The sequence below is a fragment of the Oxyura jamaicensis genome, chromosome 2 (assembly GCF_011077185.1).
Source record: "Oxyura jamaicensis isolate SHBP4307 breed ruddy duck chromosome 2, BPBGC_Ojam_1.0, whole genome shotgun sequence".
NCBI classification, from domain to species: Eukaryota; Metazoa; Chordata; class Aves; order Anseriformes; family Anatidae; genus Oxyura; species Oxyura jamaicensis.
This window is the reverse complement of record NC_048894.1, coordinates 70,983,094-71,007,926: the sequence shown is the minus strand read 5'-3', so window position 1 is coordinate 71,007,926 and position 24,833 is coordinate 70,983,094. Positions and strand designations below refer to the sequence as shown.

Genomic DNA, 24,833 nt, shown 5'->3' with positions numbered 1-24,833 from the left:
TCCATACCACCCGAGAAGATGAAAGTAAGAAAAGCATAAATGTGCACAGGATACAGCCAGTCTTCTAAGTGATATGTAGCTCCAGGTCTAAATCATAGAGGCATTTACTCCTGATATTGGACACACTTTAAACTGAATATGTTGTAGCGACCCGCAGCTGATGTCTGTATGGACTGACAATAAGTAATGTCACTGTGAATAGATTCCCTGGGACAGAATTCCTAATCACCTGTCAACTGCGGATAGTGTTAACAAAAAAGTGAGTAATTCTGATTTGTTGCTGTTTGTTTTATTGCTATCCGTGACATTCTGCCATCCTAGGAAACACTAGGTGAAAGAATTGGACAATTCAGTTAATAAAAAAGGAAGAAAGGGAGGAGGGGAGGAGGGGAGAGAGAAGGAAGGAAAGAAGGAAGGAAGGAGGGAGGGAGAAAGGGAGGGAGGGAGGGAGGGAGGGAGGGAAGGAAACCAACAACCCATAAGTAAATCAGTGTGCACCAGCTGGGCAGTCTTGGAAAAATCAGCATATCTGGGCACAAATGACTCAACAGCATTGCTTCCTATCCCTGCTTTGCCCTGCTTTGTTGTGTAGTCATCAATACCTCTGCAATGGCAAATCTGGTCTAGCTGATTATTACAAACAGACTATTATTAGACTGATAACAAGGTGATATCACAAAATAAGTAGCGAACATTAGATTTACTCTGGTGCTCTGCTTTGGTGCATCCTTTAAATTGAATGTCTGTGTATTGACAGAGAGGAAAAAGGATGTGGCTGACCTTGGGAAAAAAAAAAATCTTCTTCTATCCACAGACACATCTGGGAAAAATTGTCTAAAACATTTCAGCTGATCTAAACAGCTGCAGTGATATATTGAAACTGTGGTGAAAGAAAAAGGAGAAAGTCACTAAGCAAGTGTATACACTATTAAAAAAAAAAAAGTCACAGCTAGCTACATCTGGTTAAAATAGGAATGGAAGCAAGAGGACCCTGAAGGGTCTAGCTAGGGATGACATTTGATATTTTTACCTAGACAAAAGCCTAGGACTGATTCGGAGCTCCTGCTCAAGTCACTCACCAGATTAGATATACACATCATACATACAGATGATATACATATGTAGAGATGATATAATCTACAGACAAATTACATCTATATGTGTATATATATATATATATATATATATACAAAAGATTTTAAAACTTTTGCTCTTGCTCCAATAGCTAGCCTTTACCATGCCACATACTACAGACTGCAACATGGACCCCCATAAGGCTGCTGTATGCAAACACCTATAAGGAGTACTCCTGCTGTTTGAAGGGGTCATCTCTGTCAGCTGGTCTCCATCAGAGGGGGCCAGTCCACTCCACTGGTGCTACTGGCATCTGGGGCACTGGAACTTGATGCGGTGCCTGGCACACCAGCACGGTGGTAGGAGATGAGCACTCCTACCTCGAAAAACAGTGCAGAAAGGGAAAGTGTGCTGTGTTGGGGAGCAGGGGGTTGACTAGGAGGAGGCGTTTTGATGTCTGTATTTAAATATTTCCTGTTACCTGACACATCCAGGTGTTCCAGGTTCGGACACAGTGACACGACATCGAAGACCGCCTCGTTGGAGATGTTGTAACAGCCGGACACCTCCAGCCTCCTCAGTTCTGGGCAGCACTGGGCAATGGTGTAGAGTCCTCTGTCTGTGAGCCGCCTGCAGCCACTAACAATTACCGTCTCCAACATGAGACATACGTTGGGTGTATCCTGACAAAGCCTCCGGGTCAGCACTTTAAGAGCCCTGTCTACGTTGATTGTCTCGCCGGTCAGGCGTATAGTCCTCCAGAGCCGTGGGTCCCAGGCGAGATTATACCAGCGGCGGCACACGCGGGCACAGCGGCACAGCTGGTTGGTGGGCAGGAAGGAGAAGATCTGGATCATGGAGTGATCGGGCAGCCGGTCTACGTTGGCCTGTTCCTTCTGGTGCTTGGACGCCAGCCGGATGAGGGGATGAGTGAGGCGGGTGGGAGGTGGCGAGTGGACCATGGCAACAGTCTCCCCAGTGACTGAGGATGACGAAGTAGATGAGCCTCGGCCATTCTGGAAACCCTGGGTATTCGGTGGAAATATCAATGCTGGACTGGGCGTGCTGAGCGTCCGCATGCTCAGGTCGGAGTCTGGAAGACAAAACACAGGGATCAGTAAGTGGTGGGTGGCTGCCGGGCCTATCCCACCAGCTCGTTGCTCAGAGATGGGCTGCGGGGTTTTTGCAGGGGGGTGAAGCAGCCATTTTTAGCAGGTAGAGTGGGAACACACGCTCCCAGAGCTATCTCCAAGCACGCTCTGAAAACACTGTCCCATCCACCCTGGTGCTGCCACATGGCAGTGACAAGCTGCACTAACAAAGGGCGGGCTGTGGGTCAGAGCCCTGCAGCGAAGAGGATAAGACAGAACAACGCCAGGGATTTTACATCTTTACACCCTCAACTAAACATCACAGGAAACGAGAACATTTGAATCAGAGGCTTGTTCGGTGGGGAGTAACTGCAATAACCTCAGCAGCACCTGGGAGCTGCCCAGGGGGGAACACTGCGGTCCTTTGTCTCTCTGCTCTTCCAGGCATCCAGGGACAAGCCAGAGAAAAGGGCAGAAGGCAAACGCTGCTTTGCTCAGCACACCTGGGCAGATGGGAAAAGCACAACCACATGCAAGCATCTTCGTTGTGTCGTTAAAGAAGCTCATTTCTCCTGCACGCAAACGGGGGCTCAGCAGTTCAACCGTGAGCCTGGCAACTGGCTCTTGAGGGGTTTGGCTGTGCTGCTTCTTGCATGGGCACAAAGGCACAACGGGATAAAGGAACTCCCATTGGATTTCAAAAAGCAAGCCCTGAAAATTAAGTGGCAAGGAAACAGCATGCCTGGAAATTTGTTACAGAACCGCTGCACAATGTTTACACCATCTTTTTCCTAGTGCTACTGCCAGGTTGAAAGCCGTCAACCCAAAAAACACACAAAACTATTTGCTATTTCCTTACCATCTTGCAGGCACAGAAATAAAGGGCATCTGCTGCTAAGAAAGCTTGCCTTTGATGAAAGTTTATTTCAACAGTTTTTCCTTTCTGCTGACATTGCTGCCTAAGAGTCATTTCCACTTCTGCTCCCAGCTCTTCAGCTATGCAGTGCGACAGAAAGTCACAGACCAAAGAGAACTAGGAGGTATTTCTGACTGTCAAATAAGTGCCGTGGGTGATACGTTTCGAGACCCTAGGACATTTCAGCAGGATGCTACACAAAATGCAACCACCGTGTGAGATGGATGGATGCTGGCACAGCTCACTCATTCCTTCTCTGCCCTCTCCATACTGATCACAACAGAAATGCTTTACAAAGAAAAGCACTGCCCAGATGAACACAGGGACCAAAATGCAGCTCCCAGCAGAATAACAGGTACCAAGAATGGAGTAAGAACAGTGGTTTCACAGCATCAAGATTTCCTCAATGCTGCATCTTCTGCCATCTCTTCAGTGTTCAAACATTTCAGGGAAGCATGCAAAGCCATCTTCTTCAGTAAGACCAGCTCTACAGCTTTGTAACTGTGGCTAAATAGAAATGGGTTAAGCAGGGCACACCCAAGAGTGCATTCAACAAACCTACACAAATCTGGGTTTAGGCAGAGTTTTCAAATAAACTAATTTTTAGATGAACTGGATCAGTGCTTTACACATTAATTTCCCCATTTGGCTTTTACTTAGTCCAGCACAGGCATGGTCTCACCTCACTAGCTGCAACAGCAGCAAACAAAGGGTTGCATTGTCACAGTGGGTCTGCAAAGGAGAGATGCACAACTCCTTAGGTGGATAAACCAAGACACAAAGTCCATCAGTTTGCCCAAGACCACCTGGTTCAGGTAAAGACAGATCAAAATTATCATCTCACTCTGTGAAAAAAACAAAAACAAAAACAAAAAACAACCCACACTACACAGCTTCTTCCCTCTTCCTTTTCTGTGTCTTGTTTCACTTAGACAGAAACTCAGTATTTCAGCTAGTGACAGGAAAAACATTTTTTCTTCAAGGCTTTTGAGTCTATTCTACGGCTGTGTGTATCTAACCCAGGGATTTGTAAATTTCTGAGCAAGAACCATATCTTAACACAGAGTGGGTTTTGCAGACAATCTGCTCCCCTTTGAGACCTCCTAATACCCCCCTGGCAGCTACAGCAAATAATTGCATGGAGGAGTGTTATTTGGAAAGTGCCTAGTATACTTTGGTATTTTAAAAATGAGATTTACAGCTGTAGAGGAAAAAAAAACCACCAGCAGCAGCCAGGCTCCTGCAGACAAGTACTGACTCCACAGACCACTTAGGCAACAGTCCCCTAGATTAATTCTTGCAAGCACTTACCATATGTTTGACCTCCCTCACAACACCACCAATGACAATGCCTGAAGTTAAACATGTGCATAAAATGTGGCAGATCTGGAGCCTTTACTTTTTGTTCTTTTCTTCACATTGTAAGACAAAGAAGCTTCTAATATAAAAGAACATGCATTATTTTTTTTTTCAAGTGTTGGATGTACTTCCTACTGCTACATATATTTGGTACTGTGAATTCCTCTGCCTTCCTTTTTACTTTTTCATTTGCTTTGGGGTTTATTTTATTGTTTTGTTGTTGTTATTGTTGAGTTATTGTTGTTTTTTTCTTAAACCAGTACAAAAAGGAGAAACAAACCAATAAAAACCCACATGAGAAACACTTGTTTCTACACAGCAAAATAGATGAAAAATCAAAATCAAAAAGTTTCATTTTTAATGTTTGATATAAACAATTTCTACTACTGTGAGAATGTGATTACTTCCTGTAAGACAGTCTCCCAGCACAACTTGAAAACATACATTTTAATCTGTGATTGTTGAAAACACTAAAAGATCTCTACAGGGTCACATTCTTCCCTATGCTTACACTTAAGTATAAAAAAGCTTTTAATGCTCCATGATGCTCCCCCCTGTGATCAAAGCATCAAGCTAATATGGCTAATCTTCATCCCTTTTGGACCAAAAAATAGCATTCCTTCCTCACTCCTTTGCTAACTGTGCATAGTCAATGCCTTAGACATTCTGGATGCATAATACATTACTAAAACGTGGTTTTTAACTTAGACCTAGAGCTAAAAAAATGTGACCTTCTGTTTTACGGTAACACTCCGTGCTTGCTTCATGCTCTCCTAATTCTCTCATTAATATAGCTGTTCCAGATGTGCATCCTGTATTTCCTTTACCTCTAATCCTGAAGGTGCTCCACGTGAAATTTGTTCCCCTCACCTTCAGGACATGGACTTCCAAAGGGATACACACACATGTGTATGCATGCACCTTCTCCCCCACCCCTTTTTCTTTTTTTCCCCTGAAATAGCATTGTCATTATGTTCAAACAAGAGAGGTGAGGGAGCATTAGTGGTCTGCTGAGTCTGTAACACAGTATGCTCCTAGGCAGGAATTTTGCCAGTAGCTTAGCTGAACTCCTTACAGAGGTATTCCCACTTACTGCTCATCGTACACCCCTGAGGGGAAAAGAAAAAATAGCAGGTGAGTTCAGGAGGTTTTTGCCAGTAAAAACTTGGAAAGTTTTTGCTAGCATTTAAAACTTCAGCGAAACACTTGGTCTATTGTACATTTTCCAGGCTTTTCAAGTATTGTTGGGAGGGACTTCCTGCATATCCGAGCTTCTAAGACTTTCATTCAAATTTTGTTCTTCACCATTTGCTGAGCGCCAGCTAACAGACGGAGCCAGGCCAAGACAGGGCAACCCATTGACCGTATGTCATCAATAAACACCATCCTGCAACTGCAAACTGATTGCAGTTCTCAGTACAGTCGTTCCAGACACATACTATATACATCTTTTCCCGAAAACAACAACTGTTTTAAAGCCCAAAATGCAGCTTTACATTTTCGTGATCTTCAAAACTAAAAAAAATGTACAAAGCAGCCCTGTGCTTCCCTCCCTGCAACCTCTTCTACCCCTTTTCCTCCCTGATTACCAATGCCTTTCTGCAAGATGCTTTTTATTATGGCTTTGTTCAGGCTCTGAAAACTGTTTGTTGATGTAAGAGAAAATTTCTTAACAATCTTTAAAGAAATCTCAAAAGACGCGTGCCAAAAACAGAACTATAAAAGCTGACACAGAGGGAGAAAATGCACTGGAGGGAGTTCTCTTATTCCATTAGGAATCTGGTTTATTTCAAAGTTGGGGGTTTTTAGTTTTATTATTTTTTTTTTTTCCCTTTTTTTTTTTTTCCAGTTGGGGGTTTCCCAATGTGTATGTACATCTGGGGAAAAGGAGCCTTACCTGTATATGAGTCAAACCAAGATTACGTCTTTGTGCATTCTGGCCTTGACAGCAACACACAGTCTTTGGTTTCAGAACCAGAGAAAGAAAACAATGTTGTGCTTTTGTTAGACCAGCAGTGGACACTAACACAGGACACCTGATGTCCAGATCCCAACGTGAACTTTTTGAGATTGAACCACTGCCTGTGTCTACAGTGTGACTCCATGTAACTGCACCTTTCACTAGGGAGCTGTGTGCACCTGTTGTGAAGTGAGTTCTATACTGAGCTCCTCAGCCTTACTAAAGTAAAATGAAACTTTCAGTAGGCTCTGTTTAGGCTCTGAAGAGTCAGTATAGCTGAGAAAACTGAAAAGAAATTGGCATTTTTATCACATCATTAGATGCAAAATAATGTGTGCAAAAAAAACATTTAAGCATAGTACAGACACAACACATATTCTCTTCACCAATAAAAACTGTGCATAAATATTAGCTATTTTACTAAGTGCAACGTTGGTATAGACTTCACGTTTTTACTATGATACCATCACCCTTGCCCATGCCAAAAGTGCTTGTTTTACTGAGTGTGTGGAGAGTGGGAGCCTATCGTGGCTGTTGAAGCTGTAGAAACGGGAACAGAAGCGACCTGCAGCAGGAACACTATGAGCTGGTTCAACAGGAGACTCCTGAATGTGACAGACTGATGCCAAACACGTCGGTGTGCACTTTGAGGATGAAATCAAAGCATGCAGCTAACACAGCACGATGCAACAGGGGCGTTTGTGCTCCAGGGCCCTGGACATAGCAAAGTCCCAGAAAAACAGGCACCTACAAAAGAGTGTCTTCCACATCCAAAATGTCCTCATGCATTTCTCTCAGGCTGAGGCACCACTGACCTCACGTCGTCCCAGCACCAGAGGCCAGGAGGGCTCGGAGAGCCCATGATAGTGAAGAGGCAGCTGGGACAAAACTCACTGCATGACCTCGCGCAATGCTGCAGCAGTCAAGCCCGCTAGCAAGGGTTGCTCAGCAGAGATACCAATGTGATTTTGCAACTTTTTATGACTGAAAATGTACAGAGCGAGAAGCAGGGCTGGATTAGCTCTCTTAAGGTCTCTCTCCAAGAACACTTAAACTGTCTCTGATGTACATGTCTGCCCTGTTCTTAATTTCCAGGGAAAGCTATAACTCAACTCATTGAGGTGCCTGTTCCAGTGTTGTCACCTTATCAAGTTTCTAAGTTTTTCCTATTACCCAACTCATACAAGAAGCTGTTTCTTCCCTTCTCCTAGTGCTTGAGAACAAGGAGAGATCTCCACTCATTCAGCAAGGGTTTCTGGCGGGTACTTGCTCAGACTTCAGTCCTTTCCTCCCAGTCACATCACTACCATTCGCAGTGTCTCCTTGTTTCTCCTTTAGACTTTTCCAGCCTGTGTGTCCATCTCCTAAAGCCCAGTGCTCCGAACTGACCACAGCACTCCAAGTCAACCTCAGTGGTGGCTACAGCAGAGTCCTTCCCTCCTATATTTCTTGGAAATCACATTGTCAACCTTCCAGATTTTAACAGTCTCAGAAGGATGATGCATTCAGTTTGTGATTCAATGCATTGCCCAGATTCCCACGTGTCATATAGCTGCCTGGCCAGTTACTTTCTTCTATATACTCTGTTCATCTTCCCCACACCTGTCTCTTTTGAGAGTGGTACTTTTTCTCTTCCCTTAATCTTTAGTATTTTCAAGAGCATTTTAAGTCTACAGCAACCATCTCAAATTGTGCTCATTTTCAGTTTTCCAAATATACTACATGTTCAGTGTCATAAATTTTAACCCGTCCCTCCAGTTTTGTGTGTCAATTTAATTCATACAGATGGCTTCTGGAGAGGGATAGAAAACCGAGCAAATTATTAGAGAAAACTGTAAGGTATGGCAGGGCAGGTCCCTACAGGGCTCTCTTTGAAACACCATCACAATCAACAAATATGCAGCGATACCTATGCAATATGCAATTCCCCTTTGGTGGCCATCTTATGATGATTTCACTTAGTCGGCATTGTTTCCTGGCTCATTTCCAGCACAGACATGCAAAAGTCTAAATAACCCTGAGACAGGTTATATCTCCTGTTTCCCTCTCATCAGGCTATTTATCCTCACTAACACAGAAAATCAGCCTGAAAACGTAAGTAAGATGAAGGGAGCAAAAAAACTTCAGCAAAGTTGAAAACTTACTTCTTATCCTGTGAGAACTCGTAGGTCATGCAACTCTCTTTTCGAGAGCAAAGACCTGTGACAAAGCTCAATTTTTCAGTGTAAAAACAAGCAGCATTGGAGCTCATGAAGTAATTGCATCCACATGCTCCTGGAAGGAATGGTTCCATGGAACTTAAAATAACCCTTTCTAGTTTTTAAAAACCTCCCCCAGAATGTAGTAAGAATTTGTACCTATTGTACAAGACTAAAGACAGTGTTACAAAGCCACTTGGAAGAGGAATATGTTAACTTAGATGTGAAGCCACCTCATAGTAGTTTCTGTGTGACATTTTACACCTTGGATTGTACTGGTGTAACTTTCCGTCGATGTTGAGCTCCAGTTTTCTTTAGTCCATAAACTCCTCTAAATACCTTTAGAGACCTGATCTTGCATTCCTGGCATATTCACACTAGATACTTAAAGTCAAACAGCACTGCAAGTGAAATAATCATTACAGTTTTATTCAGCAAATAATTCTTCCTTACAATGTATTTGTTGAAAGCTGTAACTAATTTGCCACCTATTGACTTTGTCCCTTGCCACTTGGCAACAATTAAATTTATCCCCATGGTTTTGAACAGAGCCAAAAAATATGAAGATTGAGAGGAAAAAAAAAATGAAAAAGTAATCTTTCATCATATTAATTTTCATTGTATTAATTCATCATTTTAATTTCTCAAGTCAGAGTATCTTAATTTTGCCTTTGGTGCCACCAATGATACTAGCACATCAGTTCTCACAAAAGGGTTTGTCAGTGTGTCATTTCTGGGAAATAGCACAGTGATAGATGGGATGGTATGTTTTTTCCACGGTCAGTAAATATCTAACCCCAAAATGAATTCCATACATGCTTAAGAACAAGCTCGTCTTAAACCCCTTAAGGTCAGATACTTTCCCGACTCCTTGCTGTATGCCAGGACACTCCTCCAGCACAGTCAGTTTGTATCTACATTAGCAAGCAGTGCATCCGAAGAAGAGGAGATTTACGGAACAAAACTGTAACTGCTGAGAACCTGACAGCCATGGGCCTGAGAAGTGGATGCTAGTTTTCAGACATCTGATTTCATCCCCAAACCTGACTGCTAAGTAGGTGTTGTCTCTGGTATTTCAGGTGTTCTGAGGAGCATATTTTTTGCCTTAGTTTCACCCGAAAGTAACTGTGTTCATACACCTGTGGTGGTAACTAAAGATGGTAAGCAAGGACTAAGAGGAGAGTTGTTTCAAAATTGAGTGTCTGACCTGCAAAACACAGGTGAGCCCACTGGCCAGCAAAGAAGTACCCACCATCCATCTCCTCCCGACCCAGAGTTACCACTTCCCAACATAACCCACACCACTTGGAGGAGACGCATCCTGTTTCCTGCTAGGTTCTCAGTACTGTATTATCAATGGACTGGACATGTCATGTTTCATTGTTCCCCATTTTCAGGATTAACACATCAACAGAGATCCAGTTCTTTGCTGTTAAATGCATTGCTTTTAGATATGCAAAATACAACTGTGATTAAAGCGGAAATAGGCATTTACAAAATCCCAGGCTACAAAGGTTTAGGATAAAATTAGGCAGCAAAAAGATGGCAAGTTTGCTTAACTTCACAGTCACACTGAAAAGCCTACCATCCTCTCTCTCTCCACCTGACAAGTCTTTAGGCAGGCATACTTAACCTACAACTCCAGCCTGGTGAATACAAAACACCTTCCCAAATCATCCAGGGGACAGCCTGGTTCAATGAAACAGGTTTGCAACCATGCTCTGTCTTTCCTTTGAGTTAGTCTGAGATGTTTGAACAACTCCAAGGTCAAGATTTTGTAAGGTAAAACATTTATCTGATTGCCTGACCAGGCAACATTTACATTTCTGTGTTCCACTGTGTTATGTATTGATCTTCACTTTTCATTTCAAACCTGCTTTACATGAATATAGTATTATTCAATACTGGCTCCCAAACTACAAAGATGTGGCCAGAGCCAATCACTTGGAGTGACACTGAGCCAGGGTAAACAGATCCTACTCTGCTTTTGAACAATATGCTGACATTAAGTTCCTGTTGATACAAACAGACCTTTGCAATTTACATGGAAAACTTGAACTAATGCCTCGTGACTCCCAACTTCAAAATGCAGAAATCCAGTCAGCTGTTCCAGGCAGTTGTAGCTGTTCTAATACTTCACTTCTCAAAAATGGGAACATTTAGAATAAAGGATTTATCAGTTTCCATTTTTACAGAGCAACTTCAAGCCAAGTTGCTGTATGTTAATTTATGGGTGAGAAAGATTTTCAAAAAACTTCAAGTTGCTCACATGGATTAAAACTAAGCAGACCTGCAGAACTTGAAATTTAGTTCTGTAAGATGTGCATTGCTCTAAGTGGAAAATAATATACAAACCAGAGGAATGCTTTCCTTGGGGAACAGCTGACAATAGAAAGATACCCTCACTTCGTTGACAAATCAAGATGACTTGCAATCACAGTTGGTAACCAAATCTACAGCAGACAAATAATGCCCCAAGAATGACTGTTTGCAGCATATCCACCAAAAGTTAATTCTTTGCGGAACAGAACATTGCTTGTCACAATCAAATACTTGCATTTTAAAAATGCATGACGCTCAGAAATGATGGACTAAAATAGGGGATTCATGATTTGACCTCCAAAGCTGCAGAAGTACATGATAAACAAAAGGGTAAACACAAGATGGAACAGTAGCAATATATTTAAAACCACAAATTTGTGTTCCTCTCTTAACATTCAAGTTTCAATGCTAAAGATTCATTAAATCAATGTAATTTATAATAGTCCAAACGTCCTCCCTAAAATAAATTCAGGCTTTGTAAACATAGGCTTAACTGATAATCTGTGAAGAGACAACCCTCCAAATTATGGGACAGAATTGTACACAACACGAGAAGAGGTCTCTAGATTTAAAGGGGAAAGAGAGAGAGAGAGAGAGAGAGAGGGAGGGAGGGGGGGAGGGAGGAAAAGCAAAGCAAATCCCAACTCGGCTTCGTTCAGCTCAGTTCTCACTGCATTCTCATGTTAGGCACCTACAAAGCCACCCTGTGTCCCAGATGAGGGACACTGATGCTAAAGCAGATGAAGCCTCAACCCTCCAGTGCAGTGCAATGAACAGGGACACCTCCTCTCTTCCACTCCACCTCCGCATGCTTCTTCCAGCTGGGTTATCCGTTAAGGGAGTGGTAATAAAACAAGAATGAAAAATGCTGCTGATGGAAAAGAGACCACAGCCCTCTCCTGTAAAAACTGCTGGATTAGTTGTTGGATATGGTATTGCTCACTCCAAGGTGACCTTATTCAGGTGAAGTCTTTTGAATCCTGTAGGAGAATTACACGGAGGTGATGAGCATTTTAGGAATCTGAGGCAGTGTTTACATTCAGGATAATGCTTTTGAAGGGGTTCCACCGAGAGCCCAGACTAGGTCTGCAGTATGGCCACGGATTGCAGAAAATCATCTGAGTTGTGCAGAGTGTAACAGAAGGCTGACCCGAAACACCTGACCCTGATCAGCTCAGATCCGTTTATACTTTGGTTTCCAAAGTTTATTTTCTTTCCTACAAATGAGATTCCTTCAAAAACACCTGCCAGCATCCTGGCAAGCATTCTCCCATTTTGTGGGCAAATACCTCGTTTCTAGGGCCGCATCCCTCTCCCTTTTGACATATGGCCAAACTGAGAAAGCAAAGCTGGTCTCCAGGGCTTTTCAGGGGAATGGTAGAAAGCTCCACTTAATCCCGTTTTATGTTTCTTACAAATCCACAATGCTACCACTATATTTATGGACAAAGGAATAGATTCAGCGAAGAGCTGGCCAAAGCCAGTTCCCCAAAACATCGGCTCTGTGACCTTAGTGACAAAAATGCTCTGGAGGGGAGGAAAGAAAAGAAATGTAGGTCTCTAAAGCAGAAACCCAGGATACCAGCACTAACTTATCCAACACCTCTCTGCCAAAGACAGACAAACTTAGGATTTTTTATAAAAGACATTTCACATCATAAAAGTACTAAAATGATAGTCAGCAGTCCTCTCTTCTGTTGCACACACATGCAATATTCATACAGTGATGCACCGAGCATGCAAATAGTGCTTATTCAGAACCACAGGGATTAACATTTTGTTTATGGGAAATTCGGGAGTTAAGCTGGGAAAGAGACACGGCCACTGGCAGCTTTCTCCTACTAGAAAAAGTAGCTGGCTGCAGCCCAAGTGCGCTAAGTTGCGTGGATTCCTGACCACCAGCGCGATGCAGTCCCAGACTATGTCAAAACAGATGGTACTTACAACTGAGAGAGCAGTGCATTAGCCATCCTCTAAACCCAGCCCTGCTGTCTGAGTTCCCACTTGCTGTGTCTGTGACTTGTGATGTATAAATTGTAGATTGCTATTTATATGCAACAGCATATGGTACTCTGACATTTGAGGAGTATCAGATGTACATACATGTAAATAAATCAAGAATTCTGCACTCCGTATTTATGGCAACTTCAATAACTTCCCAGTGTACTAGAAGCCATAATAATTGCCTCATTTTGCATAAAATATTAACTGACTGCAATTATTCGTTTTCAATTTAATTTCAATTTACTGAAATGAGACAAACAAAACTGTTCACTGATTGTTTTTGTTTTGACATCATTAAATCAAAATCAATATGGGGAAAAACCCCTGATGTTTACATCTGCACAATCACTGAAGCAGTTGTTATTCAAAGCAAGAACTCTAGAAAAAAAAAAAAAAAGGCATTATTTAAATCCTTCAGCCTCTACTTTTCATATTAACCTAACTGTATCAACCACCATCGCTGACTTCCGGCTTTCACATTTATCATCAGATTTAATACGACCAGTTTATAGAGACATCTTAGATATCTACTTTCTTTTTAAAAGCCCCCAGAAAAGAACCATGCTGAGGAACCTCATCAACTTGTAATAAATACTTGAAGGGAGGGTGCAAAGAGGACAGACCCAGGCTCTGTTCATTGGTGCCCAGTGCCAGGACAAGAGGCAGTGGGCACAAACTGGAACCCAGGAGGTTTGCTCTGAATACCAGGAAGCACTTCCGTGCTGTGCAGGTGATGGAGCACTGGCACAGGTTGCCCAGAAAGGTTGTGAAGCCTCCATCCTTGGAACTCTTCAAAAGTCATCTAGACAAGATCCTGGGCAAGCAGCTTCGGGTGGCCCAGCCTGAGCAGGGGGCTTGGACCAGTTAACCTTCAGAGGTCCCTTCCAACCTCAGCCATTTGGGGATTCTGCGAAATAACTTTAATATTTCATTAAAAGTATTTCATTACAGTAACTCTCAAGCTCCAAACTTAACTGGTGCCTAATCTTCCTGTTCAAAAATACCTTTTGTTAATGAGAAAATAAATGATCACTTTCATTGGTATATGTTATAGCTCAAGCAGGTAAATATTGTCAGCTGATAACACAGCCATTAGTGAGAACTAGCTAAAGGGTACTTGTTCTGTGGTATTTTCCTCCAAACTAGAGAATTCCCTAGAGCTCAACCATGGATCTTGATACCTGTATAAAGTATGGGTATCTTTTTGTGAAAATTCACTGAAAAACTAGTCTATCTCAAAACTTCCAGTAGTAGTCCCACATCTGACCAAAAATATCAGGTTGACTTGAACATAAGTTTAGTGACCTATAAGTAAAAAATCCCCTTCATTAAAAAGAAAAAAGAAAACAAAACAAAAACAAACAACTCAACATTACATAGACATCGTCTCCCATAACTTCCTCATCAAAACACTGTTGATGAACAGACTAGAAGTGAACAGTAAGGAGGACTGAAAACTGGCTGAACTGCTGGGTTCAAAGGGGTTGTCATCAATGAGACAAAGTCCAAACAGATGCCAGTCACTACTGGTATACTGGGACCAATACCGTATAACCTCTTCATTAATGACCTGGATAATGGGACAGAGTGCACCCTCAGCAAGTTTGTGATGACACAAGGTTGGGAGCAATGGCTGATACACCTGATAGATGTGCTGCCACCCAGATGGACCTTGACAGGCCAAGAAATGGGCTGACAGGAACCTCATGAAGTTCAACGAAGCAACACAAAAAATTCTGCACCTGGGGAGGAATAAACCCACGTACCAGCACTGCCTGGGGGCTGATGGGCTTGAAAGCAGCTTGATAAAAAAGGATTTGGGGGTTGTGGTGGAAAACAAGTTGAACATGAGCCAGCAATGGCTTTCTCTTGTGAGAAAGAAGACTAAAAGCTTCCTGGGCTGCATTAGGTGGAGCACTGCCAGCAGGTGAAGGAGGTGATCCTGGCCCTCTGCTCAGCACTGGTGAGGCCACCCAAGAAGTGCTGGGTCTAGTTCTGGGCTCCCCAGCAGAGATACGGAGCTACTCATGAGAGTCCAGTGAAGGTTCACAAGGATAATTAAAGGACTTGAGTATCTGGCAAGAAGAGGCTGAGAGAGCTGAAACTTTTAGCTTGGAGAAGAGAAGGCTCGAGGGCATCTCATCATTGCGTATAAATACCTGAAGGGAGGGTGCAAAGACGATGGAGCCGGACTCTTCTTGGACAAGAGATAGGGGACATAGAAATACAAGAAATTCTCATTTAAATGAAGATTTTTTATTTTATTTTATTTTATGGCAGGAGTGGTCAAGCACTGCATCAGAGTGCCCACAGAGGCACGGAGTCTCCATCCTTATAGATACCCAAAACCTGACTAGAGAGTTTCCTGGGCAACATGCTCTATTTGACCCTGCTTTGACTCCAGAGATTCCTTCCAACCTCAACTAGTTTGAGATTGCCAGTTCAATTGAACTCATGTAGCCTCTTCTCTTTGAGGCCTCACACAGAGGAACAAAATATACTTCATTAAAACAGATCCAAACCTTATGAAAATAAAACAATAAATGTGTTAATTCATAAACATCACATGAAGAGGTTAGATAACCTTGACCTGTGCAGCTGAAGATTGAAAATGGCATGCTAATAAATACCATTACCTACAATGTATTCAGATAAGAGACAGAGGTGATGGAATAGTTACTGTACTTCAGGTGGCATGTAAAAAGGAGCAGTAGCAAAGTTTGAGACTAAGAGAAAACACTATAGTTGAGAGCTAAAAATTACCATAAAATACACAGTTAGGTCAAAGAATAGGCTGCCTGGAGTGGCGTTTGGGATTGACATCTTGAACTTCCTACGAAACAGTATGATTAAGAAGACAAAAGAAGAACTCATCTACGAAGAAAATTCTGCTTTAAGTTGCTGTTTAGACAAGGTGACCCAAGAACCTTTCCACCCTTTACCATCTTTAAGCCCTGATATCAGTCATCCTTGCCTTTCTAAAATAAATTAGTAAAACTCCACTGAAAGAATTTAGTGCATGCTGCTGGCAAGGTGCATGAAAAATAAGGCAAAATAACAGACCGTAATCAATGCTTATTTTTAGAAGTGAACCTCTGCTACTTTTCCATCAGGTTGGTACAGGGATGCACAACTTTTTCAAGGTCACTTCAGCACATACTTTTACAGATTTTGCACTTATGATTCATTCTATACTGATCAATCTCCATTTTAAAAGAGGATGAAGTTCACTGCAATGTACATGATCCACAAAAGTACATTAAGCCCTGCTTATGGGGGCTTACATGACTGCTGAACTTCAGCAAAAGTTCCTCAAGAACTTTTTTTCCTATTATATGATGAATACACTGAAGATAACTTATAACTTTAGTTTGAAAGACAGCATATACTGGCATCCGTTCTGTGATTCCCGAGTAGCACATATAATTGTTAATCTCCCTCAGTGCAGAGGAAGTATTATATTCTCCATCTTCATCCCTTTGTGGTAAAGGTAGAGCTGAGGCTAAAGACTTCTTAGTTGGATGGATTATTTTAAGCTTGTGGACAAGGACTACTTAAACTGCTAAATTTGTACTGAAGTCCCAGGAAATTCTAAGAGAGGCTCCCTCAGTTCAAACAGCACTCTTCCTGTGAGAGAGACTTCAGAAGACATGCTGATTGACACAAACCACAGGTGAAAATTGCACTCTGTTCAGCTGTGGAGAGAGCAAAACAGTGCCCTACTGACACAGCACTATTACATTTAAGCAGCAAAGTGATGACAGGGTTGTGTTTACAGGATGTGTGATGTAAATTAAGGTGTATGTAATGAGCCTCAGGTTCTATGTAAGGCATTTGATACTGTGCTACAGTTGCACTAGGTACTGAAGTTTCAGGACAACTACAGTAATGACTTCATCTTCTCAGTTGCAAAAGACTTCAAGACTTGCACAATGAAGAAATCATATAAAAAATGTATTTCTAGCATTTTTTCAGTATAATTTGGAAACATGGAGCACAGCCAACAAAAAGAGATCAGTCAGGCACATTTTAAAACTTCTAATGAGGAGGTTGAAAGAGTTTATATTAGGAAATGTTTGAGACCCACAGTGACTTCACATTTTCCAGCTCACTGGATTTACAAGTAAAGAGGCTGATACTGCAGTATCTGGATGCTGAGTACTTCCTAAGATGTGCAGAGTCCCCTGCGCTACCAGTGACTACCATAAGGTTACAGCAGTCAGCATTTCAAATGATCACGATGCCCCCACCCACACCAACTCTGAAGCACTCCTGCCTTGGTTCACACTCTCCGTTCTGTTTGTGGCAGAGAGTCTTCTGCTAACATCAGTAATTGCCTGGAAAGTATTCCCCTCAATTCATTATGCTGAGCTACACTCCACTCATGCTGGATTAGTGACTATTTATAGCGTGCACCATGTATAGTAACATGTCACTGTGAAAGTGTCAGTATGAGAAATGCTGATTTAAGAAATGAGACTGCTAACACTGGTCCACTAAGCTACTACGAGCAGATAAAAAGTCACAGTGATTATCTACTTGTTCTTTCATTTTAATTCCATTTACAGAATGTGCGAGCCATAGACAAGGCAGTGATTATACTGGTACTACACATAGTTCAGGACAATATATGTGTAGCCATTCCAGAACTACTACAAAAATATAGTCTTTCACTATTTAGTTTTATCTAGTTTGGAAGAAAGCAAAATCTGTTGCCAGCTCCTCATTACTCTCTAGTTTGTGGGTAAGGATGTCTATACCAGAAGCCATCTCTCTTGTTCACTCTGGCTTCACTGTTCTGACACGAGACATGGAAGGAGATGGCGGTGGCAGGGGCGCTACTCCTTCTGAAGGAGGATGTTTTTACCGACAGGAGCGCTGATGGCAGCTTGTATCTTACAGAGGTCTCTGAAGTACAGAATTCCTTCCAACTGAATTTTGTGCTCTTAAGAGCAATCTCATGAGTTAAACTCTACACAGAAGCATCTCTGTACCACATGAAATGGGCCTTCTGTTCACCACCTGCTGAAATCAGATGACTGTACCTCAACCAGGAGTTGGAAAACAAGCAATCATTGGTCACAGAACTTCTCTGCACATAGGTTTTGTAGTATTTGAATTCTGCCAGCACAGCATCAGGTTGTGGTTTAACTGCATCAAACCCTAGCATGAAAGTAGTTCACACCTCACAGGAGGGTGCCTGCCTCAGGGCCTGCACCAGCAGCAAGCAAGGTCGCTGCTCAGACAGTCTATTCAGCTCATAGGGAGCTTTCCCTGTATTGAAAAAAAAAAAACAAAAACAACATATCTCAACCATCCTGCCTTTTCAGTGAAAATACCTCATGAGGCTTTAATTTCACTGAGATGAGGTGACAAATGCATGTTTCTGAAGTGATATTTGACTCACAAAGCTTTTACAGTGAATGGCCTCCATTGATTTAGAAAGCTCTATTTCATAAACACTGAAGGAGAGAAGCCTATGTTCCCAAGTGATCTTCTGCATTATAAAATAGCCAGAAGCCATTTGAAAACCACACAACAAGAAAAGGTATCAGAGAGGTGCACAGTGCCCCTACTCCGAGGGCTGATTATTGGGCATGGACCTGAGCTTTTCCTTCTTCCGGAACAAAGGTGTGATGCCTGCCTTGGGACTGAGCCCTGGTCCTGGCACACCTTGGCCAGTTGGTTGTTTCTCTTCGTTACTCTTGGTATCTACAGCACTCACTGGTGGCGTGATGGAGCCTTCTGTACCGAGTGTAACAAGCTTCATGCAAGCGCAGCAGTATCTGGGGAACAACTGAGGCAGAGTCAGTTATTTCAGGTGATATTATTGGTGCTGATCCCTGATGCAGAGTTCACTGACTGCTGATTAACTTCATGTCTTTACTCATTTCGTGTATTTTAAACTGAAATTAGGATGAAAGCAGTTTATTAATGCAAGCACTGCAGTGGCTGCACAGTCCGGCTCTCCAGCAGAGAATCACAACCTTGGTATAATCCAACTATCTCTCCAGACATCTGTGTATATTATTTCCATATAAAGCTATATTTGGCTGTATTTATAGGCAGATCACTACAATTACAGATGGCCAGTAATAAAACAGTGGTTCTGAGTTTTCTTACTAAGTATAGAAAGTACTGGAAGCCACAGAGGTGCTATGACTGAATGAAAAGCTTATAGAAGTGTGCACCAGGGAAAACTTAATATTATATAACTACTATGACTAGAAAACCAAATTTAAGACAACTAGATATATTTAAGTATCTTGCTAGGGAGAGGTGTCAAACTCCTTATGAGGATATTCCAATCTCAATTTCAACAGAATGATTTTGCCCTGTTAGCTTTATCTCTTCTCTCTCTTTTTTTTTTTTGTGTGTGTGTCTCAAAATACTTATGATCAAGAATTGGCATGCTACAATAGAAAAGTTTCTTTGTAGAATTATAAAAGAAAATGAACCAGAGGTACACTGTGAATGACAATTTGAAGCTTTAGGTTTAATTTAGCTTATTATGGTAAAATGAATAAAAAATTAATTAGATAAGCCACAGAATATTTTTCTGACAAGAATTTGATAAATCTTTACAACAAGGGGCACTTACATAGGTTTCATGTAAAATGAAAAGGAGACACTTTTCCGCAGCACTGCCTGAAAAACAGATCCCTGTAAAACTTTTAGGAGACTCCAAGTACAGAAATATTGTAACTGTAAATTTACACCATGAACAGAACAGCTTCCAGGGTGTGTCCAGCGCAGCTCCTTCCAACTCAGCCAGGCAACTAACTATGCCACCATCTTTTCCAGGTTCCTACCCATGTTTTAACTGAATTCTCCAATATTAATCTCCCCTTTCATCAGGGCAGCACAAGCCAAGGACCAAGAAACTAAAAATGATCTCAGGTAGCATCTGGTCCTCACCTAGAGCCGGGGACAACTGCAGACAGCTCAGCTACTGTTATGGAAGACATGCTGCAGAAATGGGACATGTTCCTGTGGTGGTTTTACCGTGCTAGGCAGTTGAACACCACAACCGCTCTCTCACTCCCCCTCCTCAGATGAGGAGGGGAAGAAGTAAAGGAAAGAACAACTCACGGGTTGAGATAAGGATGATTTAATTAAAAAGGGGAAATATATATATATATATATTATTAAGGAAATATTATTAATTAAACAATTCAACTAAAGGGAAAAAAGGGAAAGGGGAAAAGGGAGGGGGAAAGGGAATAACTAAACAAAACAAGTAAAGGCTATGTGGAAGTGCAGAGGAAAGAAATTACTCTCTACTTCCCACAAATGAGCAATGCTTGACCACATCCTTGAAGCAGGGCCTCAACGCACGTAGCCAGTGTTCGGGAGGAGGACAGACGTTTTCGCAACGAGAGCCCACCCCTCCCCTCTTCTTCCTTTTTCCACCTTTTATTGCTGAGTGTGACATCATATGGTATGGAATATCCCTTTGGTTGGTTTAGGTCAGCTGCCCTGCTGATGTTTCTTTCTCACTTTTTGCCCACCCCCTAGGAGGGTCAGAGAGAGTCCTGATGCTGTGCCAGCACTTCTCAGCAGCAGACACAACACTGGTGTGATACCACTGCTGTTCTAGCTACAAGTGCAGAGCGCAGCACTGTATGGGCTGCTGCAGGGAAAGTTAACATCCCAGCCAGATTCCCAAATTATGGAAAGCATAGTGGTTTCTGAGGATAACACACAATGAGCTGGCTTCAGTACGAAGGTATAAAAGTGCTGCCATTTCATTCATTTCCCTTTTGTAATCCCTCTGTCCGAACTCACAACTCCACTGCACAATACAATGTCAAAAATGTCTTACAGATAATGACAAGTGGAGCCAGAGGACTAAGCCAGACGTTTATTCTTATGTTTTATCCAATGCAAAATGGATTAGGAAATTCAGTTTATACTTAATTGTATATTTTACAGTAAGCTGCTGTGACTATTACACTAACCTATAAGGAATTCAGATGTTGTTGGCTGTCTTGGCAACCTTGATATAAATTCATATTCTGCTTCTTTCACAAGGCTGTATCCAAAAGAAACACTGCATCGACATTCCTCATCTATGTTGCAAAGACTTACCCCAGCATGTACTTGGACATTCAGGCATAATTTTATGAGTCAGGGTGGCTGAGAACTTAGGTAAGAGACCTGACGCTTCCACATCTGACAGATTCAGCACTTGGAGAAAATAAGTTGCCTGTCTTCTTTTGACAGCTGATCAGGACACTTCCACAGCTTGGCATGCTCCCCACCAACTCACTCACATCAGCATTCTCCAACTGCAGCAGCCAGCGCTGAGGGTCTCCCAAAGCACCCAGCAGGATGGAGTGGCCTCTTCTGCAGCTAGCACTTATATGCTCCTTGTAACATGGGAGGAACAAAGTAGCACCACTGTACTTTGAGAAATCTATGCTCTCAAAGCCAGCTGATGGGCATCTAAATGGTATCAGTCATCTTTAAGTCCTCCACAGTATTTATTGCCTCATGCATTCCCCACCACAGCTTTGGCAGCTTACTTCAATCACATCCAATCAGTGAAACCAATAGTCACTCGGCAGCCTGAGGAGCTGCCCTCAGATAGGAAGCACAGGCTGGGCTCAGAAGAGATCTGTTTCCTTGCAATTGTGCATTCTGGTGCCACGGTGCCAAGGCAAGCGAGGCTCACAGAGCTGAAGAAAGATTTTTTTCTCACCAGAGTGCCATAGGTGTGACTACATGGGTCCCACCAACCTGACTGTGTCAGCTATCTCCTCAAGGCTAGGCAGAATATGACATATTGGAAACCACAGTTAACAACACATTTAACACTTGTGCTCAGCCTGCTATGCCTCTTTCTCTCTGCATCTCTATGCACCTATTCTTATCATTCAGCTGCTGCTGAGATGCAATCTGTTGTTTCCCAACACCAGCAGTAAAACCAGTGCAGGTGGAGCTGGGCATAACTTGCCTACTATCAGGAGCAGTAGTTGCAGCAGCTAAAATCTGAATATACAGATATAAAGTGCTTTAGTTTGAAGGAAAAAAAGCAGTTTGTAGATGCTTGGGAAAGAAGCTGATGCATAATTGTTGTGGTTTAACCCAGCTGGCAGCTAAACACCACACAGCCGTTCGCTCACCCTCCCCCTTCCCTCTCTGGGATGGGGGAGAGAAACAGGAAAGTGAAGCCTGTGAGTTGAGATAAAGACAGTTTATTAAGACAGGAACATAATAATAATGATAATAATAATAATAGTACTACTAATAATAATGTGTGTACGAAACAAGTGATGCACAATGCAATTGCTCACCACCCACTGGCCGATGCCCAGCCTATCCCTGAGCAGCCGGCCCCCCACCCCAGCTAGCCACCCCTATATATTGTTCAGCATGATGTCTGATGGTATATTCCATACTGAAACCAGGACAATAATACAGCACAAACTTCTCAAAAGCATGATGTTAGAGATGCTAGCACACTTAAAATATAGCCCTCTGGACACACCATAGAACATGTAAAACTATGCAGCATGCAAGCAACTCAGAAAAACCCGGGAACCCTAAGGCTTGTTATTTGATGTACGGGAGATTTTCAGCTCCAGCTTTGTTCACCTGCATGGCCAAATACATCCAAGATCAGACGTGATATGAAGATCCTGCTAGTAATTCAATACTCATGAACAGTCTTCCTCTTGCACAGACTTTGTTAACACACACTCGTGACCTGTTTCAAAACCTTATCAAGAAAGACTAAATGCCATTTTTAAAAGATGAGAAATCGAAACAGGCAAACTGACCTAAACCACGGAGTTATCTAGTGTCCCGGACCTGTGGTGAGAAGGCCAACTCATAGCTTTTACTACTGGTTTCCACCATCTGGCCAAACATGACACATTTAAGTTTTTTATATATTGTACTGTAAACACACACTAAATTTAACTTTTGTATATGAGCCTTACACCTGCAAAATCCAAAGCATGGAGCTGTATGTAGTAACAGAGATTTACCATCCGCAGGAGGGTTTGTTTGTGCCTCTGCCTCCTCTCTCAGCACCACCACCCATTACCATGGCTTTCTGTAGAGCATCTCCCAGAGTTTGCTGCTTCATGCTGCTATAAACACACACGGCAAAGCGCTGCTAGCAAGTAAACTTGGCGGAGGCTTGCCAAACACACAACTTAACAATCAAGGGCCTTGTTGAGTTGGGGCTTTTATTGAACACAACCATGGCCCTTGTCTCCCCTCTCTGTTTATAAGGCTTACCAAGTATATAAACTATTGCTCTTAAATTATGAGGACCCACATTTATGAGAGCAATTATCCTTTGTTTGTTTAGAAAGGCTATTTGTCTGTCTCCTGTATTTTAAATGCCTCCCTGCCTCCTTTGCCCAAAGGGAAGCAAAATGTTTGGATTTTTATTTGAGGGTGGGCTCCATCTGAAATTCCCTTAATGAGAGGAAATCTCAGCCATAACCACAGGATGGGGGAGTAGCAGAGGGGAGAGATAAAGCCCTGTTCCAGCTCAAATGAAACCTGGGCAAGGGAGTTATTTGGAGGAATAGATAAAGTTTTTGCTTTTATACCTCTATAAAGTTCATTATAAAGTCGGGCTGGTTTTGTTTAAAAATTCATTCTGTAAATCAGTGAAGATGTACCTCACTGTCCCTGTGCACTAGGGCAGGGCGAGGACTGAATGTTTGCCTGGCCCTTCTACTGTCTGTGCAGACAAGACGAAGAGTGAAAATTCACTGCTGGGGGATTAAAAAGAGCATGCTATCCCTAGAGGTTGCATGAAAATAACTTCCAAAAGAATAAAATATATCTTTGTAACACTGCTCTCTACTCAGAATTAATACTGCCAACATAAAACATATTTGAGGTCTGCAAGCAGTGCACTTGGCTGACTGACTATGCTTCCCAGTGAGTTGTCAAGTACCTAGCATAGATGGATTTCCTTTAACAGGTTCAGAAGGATGATCCTAGATATCCGCTGTGTTGTTCCTATAATTCCAAGGATCCTTTAGACCTGAACAGCCCTGTGGCCTGCAGCCAACCCTGAGGAATGCTGCTCTTCCTTCCTCTCCAGAGCTTGCATCACACGCCCTCTGCTACACAAGGCAACACCCAAACCGAGCCTTTGAAACCATCTCTGTAAAGAAAAGGCAAGCTTAGCTGCCTGTCCAACAGCAGCAGCAGCAGGAAAGGTGTCCTGTGCAATGGGACCCCGCTTCCTCAGCCGCAAACCTTGCAGCCAGCAATGACCAAAGCTGTGCTTTAATGAGATGCTCTGGGAAGTGGAAACCTTCCACCGTATTTTTAAGTGTGAAACTCAGCAGGGGTCCTTCTAAGAGAGGAAGATGGGGCAGATCCAGAGGAGCTGAGCCATCATCATCTTGGAAAAAAGCTGTTTCCACACGTGCACTGTAGAACCACATCAGCAGAGGGGAGTATCGGGCTGGGGGTGCAAAGAAAGGCGGTTGGTGCACAGACCCACTGCACATCCACCAGCCACTGGAGCATGGAAAAAGTCTTACAGGAAAGCTGCAGCTGTTCTGATCAACAAAGCCTGATGAGAAGATACCTCGAAAGTGAAACATATTTGTACCTATTTATATTTATATATATCAATACATACTATCGCTGCATTAATATGTTATATTTATATATATTATAAGGGGACTCTTAATTAAATGACAAGGAAAACTCATGACTTTAACTACAGCTCAGTGGTGGTTTTGTTTTCCCCATGGCAGTTACCCATTGCCTAGGAGACTCTTATTCCCCAAAATCCAATGTTTTAAGGCAGAGAGAGGAAAACACCAGTTGCTTGCAGGCTGCAAGTACTTTTTTGCCCTCCGTAAGCCAAAAGTTAGTGACGTTCTTTAATTCAGTTTGTATGTCCAAATGCAAGACGATTAGCA

General features: G+C 42.5%; 1 protein-coding gene across 4 annotated transcripts in view; it reads right to left on the bottom strand.

Moving 5' to 3' along the window:
* FBXL7 (F-box and leucine rich repeat protein 7) overlaps window positions 1-24,833 on the bottom strand; it is a 187,937-nt gene that overhangs the window by 8,103 nt on the left and 155,001 nt on the right. For 2 of the 4 annotated variants that reach the window (XM_035318059.1, XM_035318061.1), the window contains one exon: window positions 1,556-2,167. In XM_035318059.1, the coding sequence (XP_035173950.1) occupies window positions 1,556-2,167 (612 nt within the window). Of the gene's footprint in view, window positions 1-1,555; window positions 2,168-12,762; window positions 12,786-12,864; window positions 12,925-24,833 lie in introns of those variants that run through there. The other 2 variants (XM_035318060.1, XM_035318063.1) reach the window with 2 other exon arrangements.